Raw genomic sequence first — 22,335 nt, forward strand, 5'->3', positions numbered from 1 at the left:
TTGTGAATGTTAAACTGAATGTATAAATGACCTTATTCTGCTACAGATAATTATTCTGCTGAGCTACAAGCTATGCTTGAAGAACAATATGACTGCTTCAAAAATACACCATAAATCATGTGCTTGATGTTCCAGATAATTCGCAATATATACACATTTGTCCCCTTTGCTTTTTGATTTCAGCCCGTCCTATCTGATCACAGCATTCAGGGTTTTGCGTCCTGGGGTCCGCCATGTTTTGACAGTAGACCTTTTGCAGAACCCCTCTACTTCGGTGACAGTTGTGGCAGAGATCCTCAATGGAAACTCCACTGTAGTCAAGAGTGAAGGCATTTTCCAAGGAGGCAAGCAGTGTATTTCTTGTAATTGTGTGTTTACAGGTTACTGAGTATCTGAGTACTATAGCCTATGCTGGTGTGTGGGAGAAGTGCATTCAATGCTCTTGGTTGTCCTTGGTATTATGAATTATTCTGATATCTTATTTATTGAGATATTTAAATCCCATTGTGTGCAGAAGTTTGAAATTGTGTTTCGAATGGCATATTGAAATGTTTTGCAGCTTGCCGTGCGTTATAGAATGGCAGTGTTTGCAGTTTGAAAATCTTATTATATTAGTTGCATGAATATATCCTAAGGTTCTTCGGCTGGTTAGCCACTCGAAGATATTCAAGTAGTGTAGGATGCCAGGAAAACCAGAAACCCATCATACTTTCATTAGCAGGAGGCTTTATGTCTACATGTGTTGTTATATTTTCCTTCTGCTCATGTTAGTTTTCAGTGTGTGCTTTAATAATAATAAGGGATCTATTTTAAAATTTCATTCATGCCAGTTTGTTGAACAAAAGGATTTTCTATTCCTCTTTGGGGCCAAACTGACAATGTTGCTCTCACGAAAGGGACAATTAAAGCACTGAGTGGTTATTCCATATTTATTATTTTTTATTATAATAACAGTGTTAATTAACACTCTTCATTCGTCTTCCTTATTACATTTAGGATTATGCTTGCTTTATTTGCCCCAATGTAGTCAAAATAGATCAGTCAGTCATCTTCTGCTTTCCCCCCTTTCTATCCCAAAGGCTCGATACGACTACTAGAGCTTCCTCCAGTAAGTACTAATTTTTCTTTTCTCCATGTGCAGTGAAATGTTGATGTCAAATATTTGCCATCATCTTGTGGCTCTGTTTTTTACACATTGTTTTCTGGGCACATTATATTACTTTCCATTTGTGTTTATATATATATATATATATATATATATATATATATATATTCTTTATTTGTTATTCTAAATCCTTGAAAAACAAAAGGAAATACAATTCTACAGAGAACAGGGGGAGGCAAAGAATAATGAGGCTATTATAACAAATGATGTGTATGCGTGTAAAAATAATCTGTCTGGGTAACAATCCAAGTTGGTCTAATGATCATCAGGAAATAATATATTTTCTGGGTGTTATTTCACCTGCTGTTCACTATTCAACCTCATTGGGAATAATACCCTGTTAGCAATATTTGTGTAGTACAGTATCCTGACATTAACCCCCCCTGTGTTTCTCCTTGGATTTACACGGCTGGTTTTGTTTTGCCAGGTTCCTGACAGTGCGGAGATGGACAGTTCCAGTTATGAGCTGTCTGTGGAAGGGTATGTGGGAAAGAAGCTGGTGTTCACTAACAGGACTGCACTGGAGTTCTCTCCCAAGAGCTTCTCCATCTTCATCCAGATGGACAAGCCCAAGTACAAGCCGGGGCAGGGTGTGAAAATCCGAGTTGTGTCCGTTTATGCTGATCTGAAACCTTGCAACAAGCAAGTAGATATTGGTATTAAGGTGGGTGTTGACACAGACGACGTCAGGAATACATGGCAATATTTTGGGGGGAAATCCCAGCAAGAATTGATTCAGATTTCTATATTTTGCTGATCTGATTGATTTGTTTGTTTGTTTGTTTGTTTGTTTATGTTATCTGGCAGGATCCTCAGGGAAATTTGATACAACAGTGGCTCTCACTGGATAGCAGACTCGGCACGGTCTCAGTAGAATTCCAGCTCTCTGATAACCCACCCCTTGGTTCATGGAGTATTGAAGCTTCAGTAAATGTAAGTTTAACTTAACTGAACTACAGTATCACTATGTAACTGTAAGGTACTATTGTATAGTTTGTAATAATCACTGTGCTTCATTATTATAAATATCAAACATCTCCATATCAAACATAAATATCTCCTCTTACAGTATTTTATTATTTCTAAAGCCTTTCTGTTGTCTGTAGCAATACAACGGTTCCCCTAAACCGATTGGTTGGTTTTGTGCTTTTGTGTTAAATCAAGAACTATAACACAAATAAATTATGAATAAAAGCATATAACAAGACAGCTTAGTATTTGAAAACAGAGCAACAAACGACTAGAAACAGTATTGCATTTAATCCATGAAAACGGATGATTGATTTTAGAACAATTTAATGGAATCTTAGGTTGAATGTCTGGAATTTGCCTTTTACTCTTTCTCTCCTTTATTCCTCTTTTAGGGAGTGCTAAGCATTAAGCAGTTCACCGTCACTCATTATGGTAAGCAGGGTTTAGATAAATGTAAAGTCCACTAAAAAAGGAACTTTGCATACAGATCCCAACTGCTTTATCTGAAAGAAAAAGGCATGCACTTTCGCCAGAGGCACTGGTGTCTGACCTCATTACCTCCAAGGCCATTGTTTTCACACAATTTAGGGTTGGTCCTGAATTTGAAAGCCAATACTTTACACAATGTCCTGTGTAGCCTAGCTTAAAAAAAATAAAAAAATAATGGAAACATATCTTATTGGCTTCTTAAGAACTAGAATCTCCAATTATTTATATAACAATGCATGCTAAACAGCAGAAGACCATTATCATATATGTCTATGTCAAGTATAGATTACTGGGTCAATTAAGTAAATGAGAGCTCAAGTGGTAACAAAAAGCAGAAGTTTGACCTGGGGTTCGGACAGTGCTCTGTTGACAGACTTATATTCTCACATGTATATTGACTCTAAAGGGACTGTTTCACACTGGTTCATTTATTCATTGTTAACGTTTATAGTGCATTGATTAATATATCCTGTTTATCCTGGTTTATCACAGTGTTGCCGAAGTTTGAAGTGACGATACAAGTCCCCGATGTGTTGTATGTGGAAGACAGGTTATCTGGGACAGTCATAGCTCAGTGAGTATCTTGATTATAGATAATTGTTCTTGTTTACAGAGTCCAAGCTATTGTATGTAGATTACATGATTAGTTTGTATATCTTTTCAGTTTTTTGTTAAATGCAATGTTTCTTATAATATGTGATTTGATACTGTTTTTCAGTTTATTTTTTATTTGCTTGGTTGATTCGTGACAAAAGGCTGTTGAAAACATGACTTGGGAAAGTGTCGAACTTGTCTGAATGCATCGTACTTGAACGAGGGACCCATGCAACACAGAATCATAGAGGCTTTACCTTTCAATTGAACCGTTTCTGAAAGTTGTATTTGTGCACAAATCAAGAATGGAACCACAATCCAGTCAGAGAGAGCAGAATAAAACAACACAATATAACATGACAATAATGCATTCAATAATACAATAAAATAACTTAAGTTTAAATGGTGTTTGACTGTATTTTATGAGCTTGAACTTAGGTCAAAGCAGGTTCTAGAAACTGGTCAGAGTTAAGGCTGAATATATTGCCATTTTCTCTTATAGATACAACTATGGGAAGTCTGTGAAGGGAAATATGACTGTGACTTTTGCATTGGCTTATTACAGTGCTTATAATATTACTAAAGCCACTGTGGTAAGTTTTCTTATTTTCATTCATATAATACAAGATACCATGAAGTTTAATTTGTTTTCTTGTAAGCTTTAAAGTCAGGAGTAAAACCTGACAATTCTTCTCTTTAAACTGTAGATTGTATAAGAAAATACATATAATTATTGTAATTACCATGCTTTGTTTAACAATACATACATTTATTCTCCAGTTTTGTAAATGGGAAAAGATATGCATTTATGTATTTTTCATAATATCTGACCCCACTCCACCTCATTTCAGATCGATGGTTCTGCCAATTTTACTTTCTCCCTTAGAGAGTTTGGTCAGAATGAGAAATCAATGAAGCCACCCTATGAACAAGGAACGCCTTTCTCATTAATTGCTTCTGTTACAGAGTCTTTGACTGGTAGGTCACATGAATGTAATATAGACAAAAGAGTTACTAAGTAGGATGTGTATCTAGATTAATCTAGATGAGTTATAGGAAATCATCTTAGTCCATTATTATTATAAAAATGTCTATAGAGCAATGGTCATATATATGTATTAATAAGGAAATAGAATCATCAGTGTAAATATAGCATTTTTTATCAATTAAAGCTTAGTAGAAGATGTATAGGGTTTGAAGTTTATATTTTTAATTTTTAATCATGTAATGGCCCTTTGACTGTATTTTGAGCTGATTTGCTTTCTTAAACTCTGAAAAACGAATACTTTTTCTTTCCTGCTTTCATGTCTTGATTGGGCCTCAGATTCAATTTTGCTTTCTTTCTCCCAAGAGTTAACCAATGACATTTATCACCCCTGGGTCTGATTTTGAACTGACATTTCGTTATTGCATGTAATTAATCGTTCTTGTACCTATTTTAGATTCCAATGTGCCAGTTTTCTAGCTGTGTGTTGGTCTCGATTGTGAAATAGAAACATCTACATTTTTAATAAAATATCCATTTGGTTTTATCTCTTTAATTTGTCCACCATTTGTGATTTAAGTTTTTGTATTATTATTTCAAATGCCTTTTCTTTAGGATTGACTGAAAACACAATTGTGAATGTGACTGCAGTCTTTGTTAAATATAATATGCAGTTTTATGGCCATTCCTCTGTACTGAAACCATCTCTAAGCTTTACAACATGGGTAAGTAAAGAATTAAGAACAAATTGTAAATCTTGATTAAACAAAGCTTGAATTTGGGTTACAGATGAAGGAGGTAATTGGTCTAACAGTTACATCTAGATTGTTTATAGTAGTTTAGTTTAAATTATGTAAAGTAATGGACTTAAGGTCACATTTTGGTCCAGGCTATTGTTGGGGCCTAAAATGGAATAGGTAACCTATTGATGTAAGACTGATGTTTATAATATCAGGTCTCTTATTTTTTCAGTTCAGTTCAGAAAACACTGCCCTAGAAGTTGTCTGCTTATACAGTGAGGGAAAAAAGTATTTGATCCCCTGCTGATTTTGTATGTTTGCCCACTGACAAAGAAATGATCAGTCTATAATTTTAATGGTAGGTGTATTTTAACAGTGAGAGACAGAATAACAACAAAAAAATCCAGAAAAACGCATTTAATTTTTTTTATAAATTGATTTGCATGTTAATGAGGGAAATAAGTATTTGACCCCTTCGACTTAGTACTTGGTGGAAAAACCCTTGTTGGCAATCACAGAGGTCAGACGTTTCTTGTAGTTGGCCACCAGGTTTGCACACATCTCAGGAGGGATTTTGTCCCACTCCTCTTTGCAGATCCTCTCCAAGTCATTAAGGTTTCGAGGCTGACGTTTGGCAACTCGAACCTTCAGCTCCCTCCACAGATTTTCTATGGGATTAAGGTCTGGAGACTGGCTAGGCCACTCCAGGACCTTAATGTGCTTCTTCTTGAGCCACTCCTTTGTTGCCTTGGCTGTGTGTTTTGGGTCACTGTCATGCTGGAATACCCATCCACGACCCATTTTCAATGCCCTGGCTGAGGGAAGGAGGTTCTCACCCAAGATTTGACGGTACATGGCCCCGTCCATCGTCCCTTTGATGCGGTGCAGTTGTCCTGTCCCCTTAGCAGAAAAACACCCCCAAAGCATAATGTTTCCACCTCCATGTTGGACGGTGGGGATGGTGTTCTTGGGGTCATTCCTCCTCCTCCAAACACGGCGAGTTGAGTTGATGCCAAAGAGCTCGATTTTGGTCTCATCTGACCACAACACTTTTACCCAGTTCTACTCTGAATCATTCAGATGTTCATTGGCAAACTTCAGACGGGCCTGTACATGTGCTTTCTTGAGCAGGGGGACCTTGCGGGCGCTGCAGGATTTCAGTCCTTCACGGCGTAGTGTGTTACCAATTGTTTTCTTGGTGACTATGGTCCCAGCTGCCTTGAGATCATTAACAAGATCCTCCCGTGTAGTTCTGGGCTGATTCCTCACCATTCTCATGATCATTGAAACTCCACGAGGTGAGATCTTGCTTTGAGCCCCAGACCGAGGGAGACTGACAGTTATTTTGTGTTTCTTCCATTTGCGAATAATCGCACCAACTGTTGTCACCTTCTCACCAAGCTGCTTAGCGATGGTCTTGTAGCCCATTCCAGCCTTGTGTAGGTCTACAATCTTGTCCCTGACATCCTTGGACAGCTCTTTGGTCTTGGCCATGGTGGAGAGTTTGGAATCTGATTGATTGATTGCTTCTGTGGACAGGTGTCTTTTATACAGGTAACGAGCTGAGATTAGGAGCCAGAAATCTTGCTGATTGATAGGGGATCAAATACTTATTTCCCTCATTAACATGCAAATCAATTTATAACTTTTTTGAAATGCGTTTTTCTGGATTTTTTTGTTGTTATTCTGTCTCTCACTGTTAAAATACACCTACCATTAAAATTATAGACTGATCATTTCTTTGTCAGTGGGCAAACGTACAAAATCAGCAGGGGATCAAATACTTTTTTCCCTCACTGTAAATACCTTCCTCTTGCAGCTGAAGATCTGTTCATACAACAATGAACCACTGAGTGCAGAAGAGAGGAAAAACAACGTGACAGTCATCATAGCACAAAGTAAACTGTGGACAGGGGATACTGAAGACTTCCTATCTTCAGATTTCTTCAATGATACAACAGGATCATTTGGAACATACGACAAATTGAGCTATGCAGTTCCAAAAAGTGGAATTATAACAATCCAATTGAAACTGATTAAAAACATGAATACTTTAAATATCCAGGTGAGTGTCCTATAATATACGTTACAATTTTAATGACAATTTGGACCAAGGAGACCAAGTGAAATAAACTGTATACAGATTTAAACACCCCAATGACACAGATACATTTGATGTTTCAAAAACCTGGTAATCGAACAGTCTTGAATAAAATGTTTTGATCCACCGCTCCAGTTTCTCAGTCCTCCCCTTAATCCATTGTTATGGACCAAAATAGACTTGAATCTTCAATACGTAGAGTTCTCCGCACAACATCCAGAGTCAGTCTGCCATAATTTAGTAGGCAAGCACAAAGATTTATTTGTCCCCTTCCATACATTACTATGAACGTTCATGTTTACATTCGTTTTGCTATATCCTTTTCTTAAATCATAACTGCCAGGCAATTTGTTTCCATGATGTAAATGTAAAAAAATGCTACAATTTAACTTTTTTTTTTTTTCATGCCATTATTTTCATAAACCATTTTGACATATCTTTTGTTATGTAAACATCAACTTGTAGGCACAGTTCCTTTCCGGTTATGGGAGTCTGGGTCTTTCCAATACGTATTTATCTCCTAGTCATTCCTACATCCAGTTAAAGAAGCCTGCTGATGATCTTCAGGTAACTCAGATTTACATAATCACTGATAAAACTTAGACAAAACTTAAATAAGAGTGTTCTGAAGTACAGTATATGGAACAAGTTATATATCTACTAAAAAAACGTTCAATTGGCTTCTGTTGAACAGCTTGTCATACAATTATTCATGTCAGAATACATTTCTTCTCTAATATTATGGCAATGGTGGATAAACAAATTAGTAATGAATTGAAGCATTACATTTTGCTGTAATATCTAATGTTGTTTTTTTCTCTCAGTTGTGTGTATTGATATTGTTCAGACCTTACAAATGGTTTATGAGTTAATTATAGGTTGGATTAATACTGAATGCATTATTTTCTCTATAGGTAGGGACTCCTTTTCAGATGACCTTTGAGAGCAATAATCCATTTAAGGAATTTAACTATTTAGTAAGTGTTTTAGCATCAACTTCACATTTCAATGTTTGTGTAATTAACATGACCAAAAGTATTAATTAAAATGTATTAGATTTATTAATGTTAAGTTATCATTTAAATTACACCACCAGCATCTTTCCATTTCTGCTATGTCGCTCATTTAATTTGTTTTATGATTTACGAAATATATTTTGTAAGGAAATGCATTTCAGGTTTAATAGATGATGATATTATTGGATCAATGGTGCCAGTCCCAAGACTAAGAGAATTGCTTTGTGCATTGATTATTTGTAAACACTTCGGTAATATAACAAAATCTCCAGTAGAGCAACAGTCATTCTCAATAGTTTCAAATATTAAAGGTATATTATTAAGCAATGTTAAATATATATATATATTAACATTAGTTACTTGTAACTATTACAATTAAAACAACGTGGTAAGGAGTATAGTTTTACTTAAAACAAATAATGAAACACTGCTCAGTAAATCTTTAAATCAATTTTTTCTATGGTTCCTCAGGTTATGTCCAGAGGACAGATAGTGACCGCCGGTAAAGAGCGATCTACTTCATTCAGGGTAATACCTGAGCCATCCTGGGCCCCACTTGCCTGTATGATTGTTTACTATGTAAAGGATGATGGAGAAATTGTTACTGATTCACAGCAATTTTCCATTGCTGATATCTTCAAAAACAAGGTAAATTATTATTTATTTTTTTATTTGATGTACTGTTGCACATCTTTGCCACATTGTCTGTATCGCTGTGTTGTCCTGTAGCTTTATAAGTGCATGTTATGATATGTCAGAGTCAATGAGTAAGTTTTTCCGATGTATTTCTCTTCTTGTCCTTATTTCCCCTACCCTTTTCTTGCGGTAGTTTTTTATGTTCTTTCTCTACCCCTTTGGACAGGAGTACGATATAGTTTGCCCTGTAGGTTTTGGGAATTATTTTGTATCGGATGTGTTCTTTTGCCCCTTTTGCAAACCACTCTTTAAATGCGTTGTGTTGTAACTGTGTTCAGAGCGTGCATCAAGGTTGATCTGTTAACTGCACTGGTGGCAGGTTTCTCTGAACTGGAGTAAGACGCAGGCCGAGCCCTCAGAATCTGTGTCTCTGGCGGTGACGGTGGCCGAGCCCAAGTCCTTGGTGGGAATTTTGGTGGTTGATAAAGGGACACAAGTGTTGAATTCTGTCAATGATTTCACAGAAGATATGGTAAGAAAATAAAATGTGCTTATCAAGAAAAAAAAAAAAAATGAAATTCAGTTTTTAAATTAACCCCATCATGTTGAAGTTAGTGTTTTACTGATGAAAGTTAAGAAATCTGCCCAGAATTTTATATTGTCATCAGGAGCTTTATATTTTTGTAATCTCATGACACACATTTATATCTAACAGCTTCAAGAGTTGGTGACATCAGTATTGTTCTGTTTTTTGTCATGCCAGGTTAGAGAAGAACTCACTGCATACACAGAGCATATGAGCGATTCTCAACAAAAAGGAATGGATGCGTTCTCCACATTTAAGGTATTGTTCACATACAGAAAATCTGATATATGACATAAAAGTATGTATATCGTATCATTTTATGATACCAATCCTGAAAAAAATATGCAGATTATACATTACTTAATCTTTAACCCAGATTCCAAACATTTATTGAACAAAAACAGTACAATGTGGGTCAATTGCAACAAACTTTCAGAGTTAGTACAGAGCTGTGTACTATTAAGTTGTGTAATAGCTAGATCTCGGGATCATCCCCATCTGCGTACTCAGTTAGTACCCATGGCAATTAAACAAGAAGTGGAACAAAGTTGCAGACTAGCTGATCCCCAGCTTTAGTCCGTACTAAGGATTAAGTTTGTTGTCTGTTGTCACCTTCTCACCAAGCTGCTTGGCGATGGTCTTGTAGCCCATTCCAGCCTTGTGTAGGTCTACAGTCTTGTCCCTGACATCCTTGGACAGCTCTTTGGTCTTGGCCATGGTGGAGAGTTTGGAATCTGATTGATTGATTGCTTCTGTGGACAGGTGTCTTTTATACAGGTAACGAGCTGAGATTAGGAGCACTCCCTTTAAGAGAGTGCTCCTAATCTCAGCTCGTTACCTGTATAAAAGACACCTGGGAGCCAGAAATCTTGCTGATTGATAGGGGATCAAATACTTATTTCCCTCATTAACATGCAAATCAATTTATAACTTTTTTGAAATGCATTTTTCTGGATTTTTTTGTTGTTATTCTGTCTCTCACTGTTAAAATACACCTACCATTAAAATTATAGACTGATCATTTCTTTGCCAGTTGGCAAATGTACAAAATCAGAAGGGGGTCAAATACTTTTTTCCCTCACTGTGTGATATACACTCACCTAAAGGATTATTAGGAACACCTGTTCAATTTCTCATTAATGCAATTATCTAACCAACCAATCACATGGCAGTTGCTTCAATGCATTTAGGGGTGTGGTCCTGGTCAAGACAATCTCCTGAACTCCAAACTGAATGTCTGAATGGGAAAGAAAGGTGATTTAAGCAATTTTGAGCGTGGCATGGTTGTTGGTGCCAGACGGGCCGGTCTGAGTATTTCACAGTCTGCTCAGTTACTGGGATTTTCACTCACAACCATTTCTAGGGTTTACAAAGAATGGTGTGAAAAGGGAAAAACATCCAGTATGCGGCAGTCCTGTGGGCGAAAATGCCTTGTTGATGCTAGAGGTCAGAGGAGAATGGGCCGACTGATTCAAGCTGATAGAAGAGCAACTTTGACTGAAATAACCACTCGTTACAACCGAGGTATGCAGCAAAGCATTTGTGAAGCCACAACACATACAGCCTTGAGGCGGATGGGCTGCAACAGCAGAAGACCCCACCGGGTACCACTCATCTCCACTACAAATAGGAAAAAAAGGCTACAATTTGCACAAGCTCACCAAAATTGGACAGTTGAAGACTGGAAAATGTTGCCTGGTCTGATGAGTCTCGATTTCTGTTGAGACATTCAGATGGTAGAGTCAGAATTTGGCGTAAACAGAATGAGAACATGGATCCATCATGCCTTGTTACCACTGTGCAGGCTGCTGGTGGTGGTGTAATGGTGTGGGGGATGTTTTCTTGGCACACTTTAGGCCCCTTAGTGCCAATTGGGCATCGTTTAAATGCCACGGCCTACCTGAGCATTGTTTCTGACCATGCCCATCCGTTTATGACCACCATGTACCCATCTTCTGATGGCTACTTCCAGCAGGATAATGCACCATGTCACAAAGGTGGAATCATTTCAAATTGGTTTCTTGAACATGACAATGAGTTCACTGTACTAAACTGGCCCCCACAGTCACCAGATCTCAACCCAGTAGAGCATCTTTGGGATGTGGTGGAACGGGAGCTTCGTGCCCTGGATGTGCATCCCACAAATCTCCATCAACTGCAAGATGCTATCCTATCAATATGGGCCAACATTTCTAAAGAATGCTTTCAGCACCTTGTTGAATCAATGTCACGTAGAATTAAGGCAGTTCTGAAGGCGAAAGGGGGTCAAACACAGTATTAGTATGGTGTTCCTAATAATCCTTTAGGTGAGTGTATATATATATATATATATATATATATATATATAATTTAAACTCAAGACAATTGTGTAATGTTTGTATTGCACACAAATATATAGCTGAGGTTAAATTGCATTTCCCAATGCACATTGCATAAATTGAAATATATTATTAATATAATATTGCATTAAAATTCCAGCTGGGCAATAATTCCTGTACAGCTTTCAATATATTCTTGGTTATTTCTTGGTTATTTAATACAACCTTTCAACCTAGAGTTTTTTTGTTTTTTTTTTGTTAGTGATGGTGTTAATTTAATCCATGTACACTAGAGCATTTGCCATTGATCATAACTCTTTACAAATATATTGTCAATGTCAAAAATAAATATGCCAATGTATTTTAGATTGGTGGTTACGAATAGTTCAGTTACACAAGTTGTCAATACATTTTGTGATTTTTCACATTTTGCTCCACTTAGTACGGTGCTATCCATCGTTAGTCCCATACTTTGTCTCCTCTAGAGGCAGCATCAGTAATTTTGTGGTTCTTTGCCATGGAGACCATTTTTAGTCTGCGGCTGGAGACGAACTTCAGCCACCAAGTTCATTGCAATGGGTATTTAACTTGCATACTAGTTCAGTACGGAGCTGCGTATTAACCACAGGATCATCTCCAGTTAGTACGCAGCTTTCAGTTCGTTGCAATTTACCCTATATTACTTTAATACCTTACTTCAGTCTATCCATCTGTCTGTCTGTCCGTCTATCTGTAGTAGGTGCTTTACATAGATCATATATTTTATTTTATTTGATATTAAGAGATTTATATTATTGTTTCCCCTAGAGTTGTAACCTGGTGGTGTTAACGGATGCTCATTTATCCGAATACTACGGAACTTATCTACCTACATTTGGTAAGTATAAAAATGCACCCTGAAATTAAGATAATAAATGACTTTCTGGTATTTGTATCAGTTTTATCACTTCAGTATCCCTGAGTAACGACTGGGTAAATAATGGCAAACCATACTGTACGCAGGTCACTAGTGAAGTATGCATTGAACAAAGATCTTATGTTATTAACTCTGAGTGTTCCACAGATAATGCCGAATGGGGCTTTCGACCTGAAGTAGCAATGCCAAAGGAACCTCGGTTACGCAGCAACTTCCCAGAGACGTGGATCTGGGTGGAAACCAATCTGAGGTGAAGTAGGGCAAATACAGTCTCTGAAGTCTTTTAAGGGGTGTAGTTTTCATAATACCTGATTATAGTAACAGGTAACACAAAGCACAAATAGGCTGTGTAGTGTTTACAATATGAAGTCATGGGAGACTGCACATCACTTAACCTCTGCCTTTACAGTTCATCAAACACTACAAGCCTGGATGTGACTGTGCCTGACAGCATCACTTCCTGGATAGCCAGTGCATTCGTCATCTCCGAAAACCTGGGGCTGGGGTTGAGTACGGTGCCTGCCAGGGTAGGTTTCTGATCGAAAAAATTTCCCTCTTTCTTTGCTGGAGCTGTTTTGAAGTGATGTTGAGTAGATACAAGATACAAGATTGTAGTTTGTTTTGTCTGTGTGTTTTGGAAACTCATCCAGCGTTTGTGTGTGCAGCTCAATGTTATCCAGACCTTCTTTCTGTCCCTCAACCTTCCCTACTCCATCATCAGAGGAGAGCAGCTGGTTATAGAAGTCATCATTTTTAACTACTTGGATCAGCCTCTGGAGGTATATATGCAAAAGTCAATTTCATGTCAATTCTGGATGCTGGTCTTCAGATTCCTTGTGGAACTCGAACACTTCTGTAGGACTTTTCTAAACTTGTAGCCTTACCTATATGATACATATCCATGTAAAAGTAATTGAATCTTTTAAGTGTAGATGGGACTTTGAGGGAGATTTGAGTCAGGTATTCAAAACCCAGACACTAGTTTACACAAATAGTAGGGGTCTGAAACAAACAACCCAGCTACTTTAATGAACATGACTTACCTGCAATAAATGGCTGGATGAGACTATGGTGTCAATTAGCTATATGCAATTAGACAAGTAAGATAAGTATACCAGGGGTGCTACAAATTTTCAGATAGTTTTGAAATACCAGCATTGAAATATCTGAAGAATCAGATATAACTTCCCCTCCTCAAAACACTCTTAGTCCCGATGACAAGATGCATTTTTAGTTTTATGCACCTATTGTTCCTGAACTAGGCATACAGAGATTATACTTTTAGCTCTGATTTCTGTCTTTATGGTCATTCCACAATGGTTAACTGATAGTTTTTTCTGTCTTTGTCATACTCCCCCCCTACAGTACAGGTGATGTCTACTTGTTAATTCAGATGATCTTTGTTTTGCCTTTCGCAGGTCATGGTGATTGTGGCAGCAAGCGATTCTTTTGATTTTGTCTTTCCTCAAATAGAAGGCTTGTCATTGCCTGGTAAACAGACCTTGTCTGTGCCCAGTCAAGATGGCACCTCAGTTCTCTTTCCCATCAAACCCAAAGTCCTTGGAGAGATTCCCATCTCTGTGAAAGCAATTTCTTCTGTTGCTTCAGATGCCATCGTTCAGAAGGTTTTAGTCAAGGTACTGGCCTTACTTTTAATCATCACCTTAAAGTCAGTCACATTAAAAAGTACATTTAGACTCAAATAAATATAAAATAATTGTATTTTTGAGGTATTAGACAGTTGATTGACCCTCTCTCTATTGATCTCTCTTTCGCACTCTATATGTATATGTATATGTATATGTATATGTATCTGTAAAGTGTGTCACAGCAACCCAAGTGCTTTGTAATAACCCTTTTGCATACACAGCTTGAGTTTGGATTATTGTCAATTCAGATTCTCAGTATATAATTGTATAAATAATATTTCATGCAATTTATATTAAAGAACAAGAAAGAAAAACATGTATATATCTTTTTCATGTATCAATAATGTAAAATGAAATTGATATATTTTTTAGATCGTTGATAACAATAGCTTAGTAATTTCAGTTACAAATCATATTTTCACATTTCTTGGAAAATGCATTATGATATGCTTTTGTTAATCATCATGCATTTGTGCCAAACTATTAATGATCTACCCTCAGATATGATGGTTCATATCCTAGGGCTCAAATCTAAAAAAAAAACTAAACATGCAGGTCAGGTCAAATGGTTTTAATTATCAATATATGTTTTTATTTTTTACTTGTTTTTGAAAAATATCACAGCTAATATGTTTATTTTAAAATATGATTTAGAGTTTTATGATCCCTTTGTTTGCCTTCATCTGTTCCCATTTCTTAGACATTAAAGCATGCTATGCAGATGAATGCGGCCTGTGTGATTTTAAAGAGACATGTTTGTATTTGTTCTTACAGCCTGAAGGCATCGAACAGGCATTTGCTAAGTCTTTGTTCCTGGATTTGGCCCTGAATGAAATAAGTGTTTCCAAAGAAATTAACTTCAGTTTCCCCACAAATGTCGTGGAAGGCAGCGAGAAGGCTTACATAACTGTTTTCGGTACGGATGAAGTTTTGCACATTAATGCTAAATTAATAAGACTATAATTCCTTATATTAAACTGTTAGAATTAGATATTTCAATGATGTAGAAATGTAAGTGAACAATATTTAACAGACTAAATGAACCACAGAATAACATTTTCTTCCTGAGAAAACTGTGAATACATTTGACTACAACGCTACATGTGTATGTAAACAGCTATGCTATAAAATAGTTAAGGATATGTTCATAGGAAATATTGACATACAAAGTGCTCTATATAAAAAAGGCATATCTCTTAAAATGTTTATTAATGTAGTTCAAGGCAGAAAAAAATATATAGTTTTGGCAAAATATCTATGCAACTCTTACAATTACAGTTTTATGGTAAACAGACGTAGCAGCTGCAAAGTTTACCCTCTACAGAATGCTAGGCAGCTTGTCTGTGTCACGCAAGTCGACCTGCTGAGCCACTTTGTTGTTGGAAGTCATTCATTATAGACTCTCCTGACCATATTGAGAAATAGGCAGAGAATCTCATTACCTGGAGAATGTTTGTGTCTTTTTTGATCATCCATACTTTGGAATTTTACTAGCTGCCCACTCGTGTTCTTCCTTCAGTATTAAACATTATTGTGATTATTCTGTTCCATTGCACGACAATTAATGGGCTTTATTTGGTTTGTTCCATGTTGTTTTGAATAGGTGACATTCTGGGTCCTTCCATAAGCGGTCTTGAGTCCCTGATTCAAATGCCTTATGGTTGTGGGGAGCAGAACATGATCAACTTTGCCCCCAACATTTATGTTCTGAAATATCTGACTGCGACCAACCAAGTGAAAAGGGATATTCAGAGCAAAGCGGTGTCTTACATGATAGATGGTTTGGAGATCTGCTTTTCTTGCCATACATATATTTCTACAGTCTTCTAATAATAATCATCATCATTGTAGTTCTGCCTTCATTATTTGTAGCATTAAAACTCAAAAAAGTAGAAAATGTCTTGTTTTTTAAGGGGGTTGAAGTATTGTAGATTAATATCACAATGTTAGCCTTTTACTACCTTCACATCTGTGTGGTTCAGACATGTTTCTCTTATGCCCTGTTTCCACTGGCGGACGCGTCCGGCCCTGGACGCTTAAATGGGCGTTTCCACTGCTTTAGGTTTTGTGGACAGTTAACTGTATATAGTCTCAAGTGACGTGTGGGATCACGAATAAATTAGTTTTATTAGCAGCAATCCACATACAGAAACAAAGACTGCTTACACTTACAGACTTCACAATGGCCTGGTTTTATAAAAAGCTCTGGAACGGCACAGATGCTTAAGCCAGTGGAAACGAGGCATTAGTGTCATTGATTTGGATGGGAATTATATTTTTAGTTCAAGTTATTTTGTGTCTACCTCCATGGGTAGACAGTTGGGTTAACACCACGGTCTTGTTCCTGTTCAGGTTATCAAAGGGAACTGTCCTATCAGAGAGTGGATGGGTCCTTCAGTGCTTTTGGCAACAGTGACTCCTCTGGGAGTACTTGGTGAGTAGCTACAATTTGCAGGAGCAGAGTGAGCTCCTTCCTCACTATCCTAGCAGCTGGATGCAGGCATTTTGTTAAATCAATCGATGGTATCTTTTGAAGGTTGTCAGCCTTTGTGCTCAGATGCTTCCTGCAAGCCCGGCCCTTTATCGCCATCGAGCAGAATGTGCTCTTCAGGACAGTGCAGTGGCTGGTGACCCAACAAGCTGCTGGTGGAGAATTTGAAGAGCCAGGGAGAGTCATTCACACAGAGCTGCAGGGAGGACAGAATGGCCCTCTTGCTCTGACTGCCTATGTGCTGATGGCGCTTTTGGAAGACTACGACTACATGGTAGGACATGATGTGAGCAAGTTGGCCGTTCTTTTATACCCTTTATTTCCAGAGTTACACTGAACTAAGCTTCTTTGTTGGTAGGAAATGTATTCAAGCGTTGTTTATAAAGCTCTGGCGTTTTTGGAGAACAAGCTGTCAGAAGGGATCCCAAGTAACTACACCCTGTGTCTGGTGACGTACGCTCTGTCGTTGGCTGAACATCCGGGTGCCGTCAGTGCTCTGGATGAGCTGAGGGATAGAGCAGACAAAAAGGGTAAAGATTTTTAAACACGTCAGGGTTGAGAGTTAAAAACAAACCATCTCATCAACTGCCTGTAAAGATCTAGCTGGTTTTGTATAGTGGCTCTTTCACAAATAGTATATCCTATTGATAGGCTGGCAGTGTTACTGAATGAGAGAGATGCATTGTTTTCTACTTGTTCAAAAAGTTTTATCTGTAAAGTTTCAGTTCCATAACAAGATATAGCAATCAAAACTCACATAGTCTTCATGCTTAGAAGCATGCAGATATTTTAATGGAATTGTGCTCAGTAGACTTTCACTTAAACTCCTATGATCATTATCATGATTGTGAAACTTATTTTTCTCCACGTATCCTTTATGACTAGGAGACATAATGGTCTGGAGATCCTCCACGGCAGGGCTGTCTAATTCTTGGCAACCCCGATCCACAGATATAGAGATGGTCGCCTATGTCCTACTCTCCTATTTTAGGCAGAACAGACTGCTTGAGGGCATCTCTCTCATGAAATGGCTGAGCCAGCAGAGAAATCACTTGGGAGGATATGCATCTACACAGGTTTGCAATTACTTCTGTTTAAACCATGTATATCCAAACACTTTTTTGTTTATAGCGATCTACTCAAACTCAAATTATTTGTTTGTAAATGTCTCTGCTGCTAAGAATTGATAGGCAGCACTGAAGTCTTCATTGTTCATGACCTGATTATGAATGTCACAATGTGTTTGATAGTGTGTATGCCCTCCTCTGGCTTTAATGACTGCAGTCCTTTTGATAGATGACCAAAGGAGAAATTCTGCCCTTTCTCCCTAATAAGTCTGACTGTTTTACGTATTAGTCTTAACATGGGGGTGGAAATACACTGATACCACACTACATCACTCCATGATTGAACTCATGTGGTGCATTAGAGGCTGAAATTAGTGTTTGCAGAACTATCCACCTGTTACTAATAGTGTAGAAATGTCACTGGTGTGTGATGTTAAGCTTGTGCATAGACAAGACAGCTGCACTTTACAATCCCACAAATGTAGTCCTTTGTGTTTCCTTCAGTACTTGGAGGTAGTGAAAGTTATCATTTGTTCCACTATTTTAAGCAGTAGGTACCTAATTTAAGTCAAATTTGTTAATGAGTTTACATCAGAAAACTAAAATGACTCAAAGTTAAATCACAGTAAAGTACAGAGAAATATGTTAAACCATGATATAAACCAGGGGTTCACAACCGTAGTACTGGAGGACCACCTACCCTGCTGTTTGTGGTCCAGCCGAGGTCTCAATTACTTCATTGACCCTTAATTGAAGTAACAATCTGCTTAGATTTGACTTTTTAAATTGTGTAATAAAAGAGTTGGTTCTTTAATAAATTCTTTATACAATTCTATACTTAACTTAAAACCCCTACTGTTTAAAATAACAAAAAGGTGATTTAGGAAATTATTGGTCCAATTAAGTAACTGAGAGCTCGGTTGGAACAAAAACCAGCAGGTTAGGGGCTCCTCCATAACAGGGTTGAGAACCACTAATATAAACCATGGAAAACCAAGTCAGTGCAAAGTAAAGTGAAATGATTGTGCAAATTTACTGTGGTAAAGCTTCATAAAGGAAATAAAGAAAAACCTTTTTCCAGTTATAAAACACCTCATGTCTAGATTCTGCAAACAGTGAGTGGCTGTTATGTCCCATTTCCATATGAAAAACAACATGTATGACAGCAGTCTCAAAAGGACTGTGCACAGTAGTTTTTGACTATTATTTTGATATCATGTAGTTTAACTTCTCTTTTTGTTTCTTCTCTGTTTCAGGACACGATAATAGCTTTACAAGCCCTTTCTGAATATGCAGTCTACTCTGGAGCCAATACCATTAACATCATGGTTAAAGTCAGTGCTCCAGGCTTACCTACTCCAGCCACCTTCCACATTGATTCAACCAATTACTTATTACGCCAGAGCCAAAAGGTAGTATGTATTCTTTAAATGACTGTAAAACCACACAAAAAAAACATTATTTGAAAGTTACCTCTTAATCCATTAATCTTGCAGCTGTCTTGTCCAATGTAAATAAACTCTGCTTTGTCTGTGAAAAACAGCTGCTGTGAGGAGAAAACTGACAAGAGAAGCTATTTTGATAGCCCGTTGAATATAATTTTACTTGTCAGCTGAAATCTGGGAGTTTTAAAATGCATTATGTGAATGTACATTTGCTACAAGTCAGAGAGTAACATATCACATGGTTTTCCAGGTTGGAGTATTGAAAGACATGCAAGTTAATGTCTCAGCAGAAGGGATTGGATTTGCCATTACTCAGGTACTCACGATTGTGTCCTTCAAATATGATCATATTACAACTAAACCCTAGCACCCCTGTCCAGATCTGTGTGTGGAATGAGAATATTGAGCATCTCACAATTATGTGCCTATTTATTTATCATATGTGATTCAGCTTTGTCAAACAAATAGAGATAAAAACCCATGACATATTTACACAGTTATGCAACTTCACACCAGTTTGCTTTTAACTTGTTTTAAGACTTCCTTTGTTTTCAACTTTTTCCATATTCCTGTGCTGCAGCAGTATGAGATGAACATATATATATATACAGGCTTCTGATATTCAAACCAGATATAACAATGTTACATGATTGCCCCCAAAAATAACACATTGGTTTTAATTAGCAATTTAGGACAATACACTCAATATTAATTGTATTGATACTTATAGCTAAAAGGGTCCGATTATGAATTAGAATACACGTGATACATGATGGTGGACAATCATTTAGCAGTAGATAAGGCCATCCTCTATTCATATATCTGAAAACAACAAGATATAGTGTGAACGGACCTGTATTTGTTTTTGGAAATGGTCAATAATTTCCTCTTCTAGTGTTCCAGCTGAGTGTAGTAGCAATTTGTAACTGAACTGTGGGGAGAAAAAACTTTTTTTAAGGACAATGCTGATTTCTCTTAATTCCAATATGAATTATTTACTGGTTTGTAATGATATTTATGTATGCAACCCTGTAGGAATAGCATGTTTAATTGAGTTGTACATTCATGCAGTTTGGAGTGTCTGTGAACCGTCTTTCTTTTCCCTTGGGAGCAATTTTCTGGTGAATTACATTTTGGAACAAGAAAAAACAAATCAAAGCGAGGCATTCTTCAAACACTTTGGCACCCGTTCCTAGCTGTTTTTCAGAAATCCTGAAAGCAAAACCACTAAGAAGGAAATACCGTTGAATATTAAGCATTTAAAGAACGTCTTCTCCTTCGTCTCTAAATTATATTTAGATGCAGAATTCTCTCAGAATGCTCTCTTAAGCCACAAAACCATTTCCTAGCCACAGCTGAAGAAAAATAATCCTCTAATTATGTTAAGATTAATTAGGTTGATTGATGTGTACAAATTTAAAAGTATTTAATTAGTAATGTCTTGATATGAAGTCTCAACATGAATTGAAAGATTATATTAGAAAGATAAAGAAGAGCTCGCCAATTCATAGAAAATCGTAATAATGTACTCTGATTTTCCCCTTAAAAAATGATGAAATGTCTGTGTGTTTTCAAACAGCTGAACGTGTTCTACAATGTCAAGAGTGACAGTTCAGCAAGAAGTGCCACAGATATCGGATATAATGAAGCTTTTGATTTAAGAATCAAAGTTATTGACAATAAGGATGACCTTAATCATGTTTCTTTACACATATGTATAAGGTAAGCCTCAATGGAATTTATTTTAGTTGCATATATAACCGGAAATTGTTTGTGTTACAGTTTGATTTCTTACACTTCTTCTCTCATGGCAGGCACAGGCAAATAAACCACCCTGGGCAAGGGTGTCGGCTAAGAAAGAAATTATAGCTGTAATTACTTAAAATAAGTGCTGTCACTTATAGGCAGATGCAGTGATGCTTTAAGTGTAACCAAATAGCTTGGACTGATTTGTATTCCTTCTGAAAGGCTGATGGAGAATCAAGGTATTTCTCAGACTGGGATGGCACTGATGGAAGTGGGGTTACTCAGTGGCTTTATGCTCGTTCGAGATGGAATCGCTACCGGCGACTTCATCAGAAATGTAGAGATTTCCCCAGGAAAAGTGATCCTATACTTAGATTCAGTAAGTTCAATTTTCCCCAATTAACTTCTTTGCACTACCTCGAGTAGTAATTTGCAGTCATATAGTTTCTAGTATCTGTAGGGTTAATACCTGGTGTCAAGGGAGGGCACTAAAGAGAAAAATCCAATTTGTTTGGTGTCATTGTGATTGTTTTCACAGGTGAGCACAACCCAAATGTGTGTGGACATCCCTGCTGTAAGGGACTCCAAGATTGCCAATGCCCAGGATGCTGTAGTGCTCATCTACGACTACTATGAACCCCGTAAGAAAAGCGGTGTTTAAATCTATAGTTACTGCACTGAGGTTGCTTTCTCACCACTTCTGTGTTTTACCCTCCATTACGGTTGTTTCATTTTCTTTTCCAGGGAGAAAAACGGTCCGGACATACAACTCTGAGGTGATGAGGAGCATGTCTTCCTGTTCTTTCTGCAGGGACGACTGCAGCACGTGCGGGGGGGTTAGCGTTGGGATGGGCAGCTCGAAGGCCAATCTCTTGCAGCACTTTGGAGTGATCAGTACTTTGTTGGCAGGGATCTTGATTCAACTTTTCTTGTTGTGTTTTCATTAATGGAAAGTAACACATCACGTGCTTTAGATGAGATAAAATGATTCTTGTAAAGTGGAAGCAATCGTCACACATTTAGGAATGGTTTCAATCTTTTGAAATGCACACTTGAATGTTTGTAATTCTTCAATCAAGGAAAACATCTCTAATTTATTTTTACGAATGAAGTGATTTTAAGATTTTGTTTACTGCTATGCTCTAATTGGTATAGTTACATTTTACAGACATAAACATGTTCCTGAAAAGAATAAAGCAAGATCAATATATGACTGACTCTTTCATGTGGACAACAACACTTTGTGGCAGCAGGGGGCGTCCAAGATTTTCCAATAGAGAAGTGTAAAGTGAACTGAAAGGAAAATTTGACATGTGGATTAAATCATAGCAAGCATTAAAGGGCTGATCATTTCATGCAAGACAGAAATAAAAACATATTTAAAATACCAATAGGTAAAGCTTAATCCAAAATATTTTA

General features: G+C 37.2%; 1 protein-coding gene across 1 annotated transcript; it reads left to right on the top strand.

The window, feature by feature from the left end:
• The first annotated feature begins 1,598 nt into the window (after positions 1-1,598).
• cd109 (CD109 molecule) lies at positions 1,599-22,118 on the top strand. Its single transcript, XM_066713142.1, has 26 exons — positions 1,599-1,829; positions 1,973-2,098; positions 2,530-2,569; positions 3,119-3,200; positions 3,723-3,813; positions 4,072-4,198; positions 4,572-4,600; positions 8,534-8,710; positions 9,078-9,230; positions 12,410-12,479; positions 12,666-12,768; positions 12,928-13,045; positions 13,184-13,297; positions 13,937-14,155; positions 14,942-15,083; positions 15,771-15,947; positions 16,520-16,601; positions 16,704-16,932; positions 17,017-17,188; positions 17,544-17,734; positions 18,982-19,137; positions 19,421-19,486; positions 20,750-20,892; positions 21,139-21,295; positions 21,455-21,557; positions 21,661-22,118. Exons 1-26 carry the CDS (start codon positions 1,611-1,613, stop codon positions 21,861-21,863), a joined length of 3,489 nt encoding a protein of 1,162 aa, XP_066569239.1. The 5' UTR covers positions 1,599-1,610; the 3' UTR covers positions 21,864-22,118.
• Positions 22,119-22,335: the final 217 nt, after the last annotated feature.

This window comes from Amia ocellicauda, chromosome 1, assembly GCF_036373705.1.
Source record: "Amia ocellicauda isolate fAmiCal2 chromosome 1, fAmiCal2.hap1, whole genome shotgun sequence".
NCBI classification, from domain to species: domain Eukaryota; kingdom Metazoa; phylum Chordata; class Actinopteri; order Amiiformes; family Amiidae; genus Amia; species Amia ocellicauda.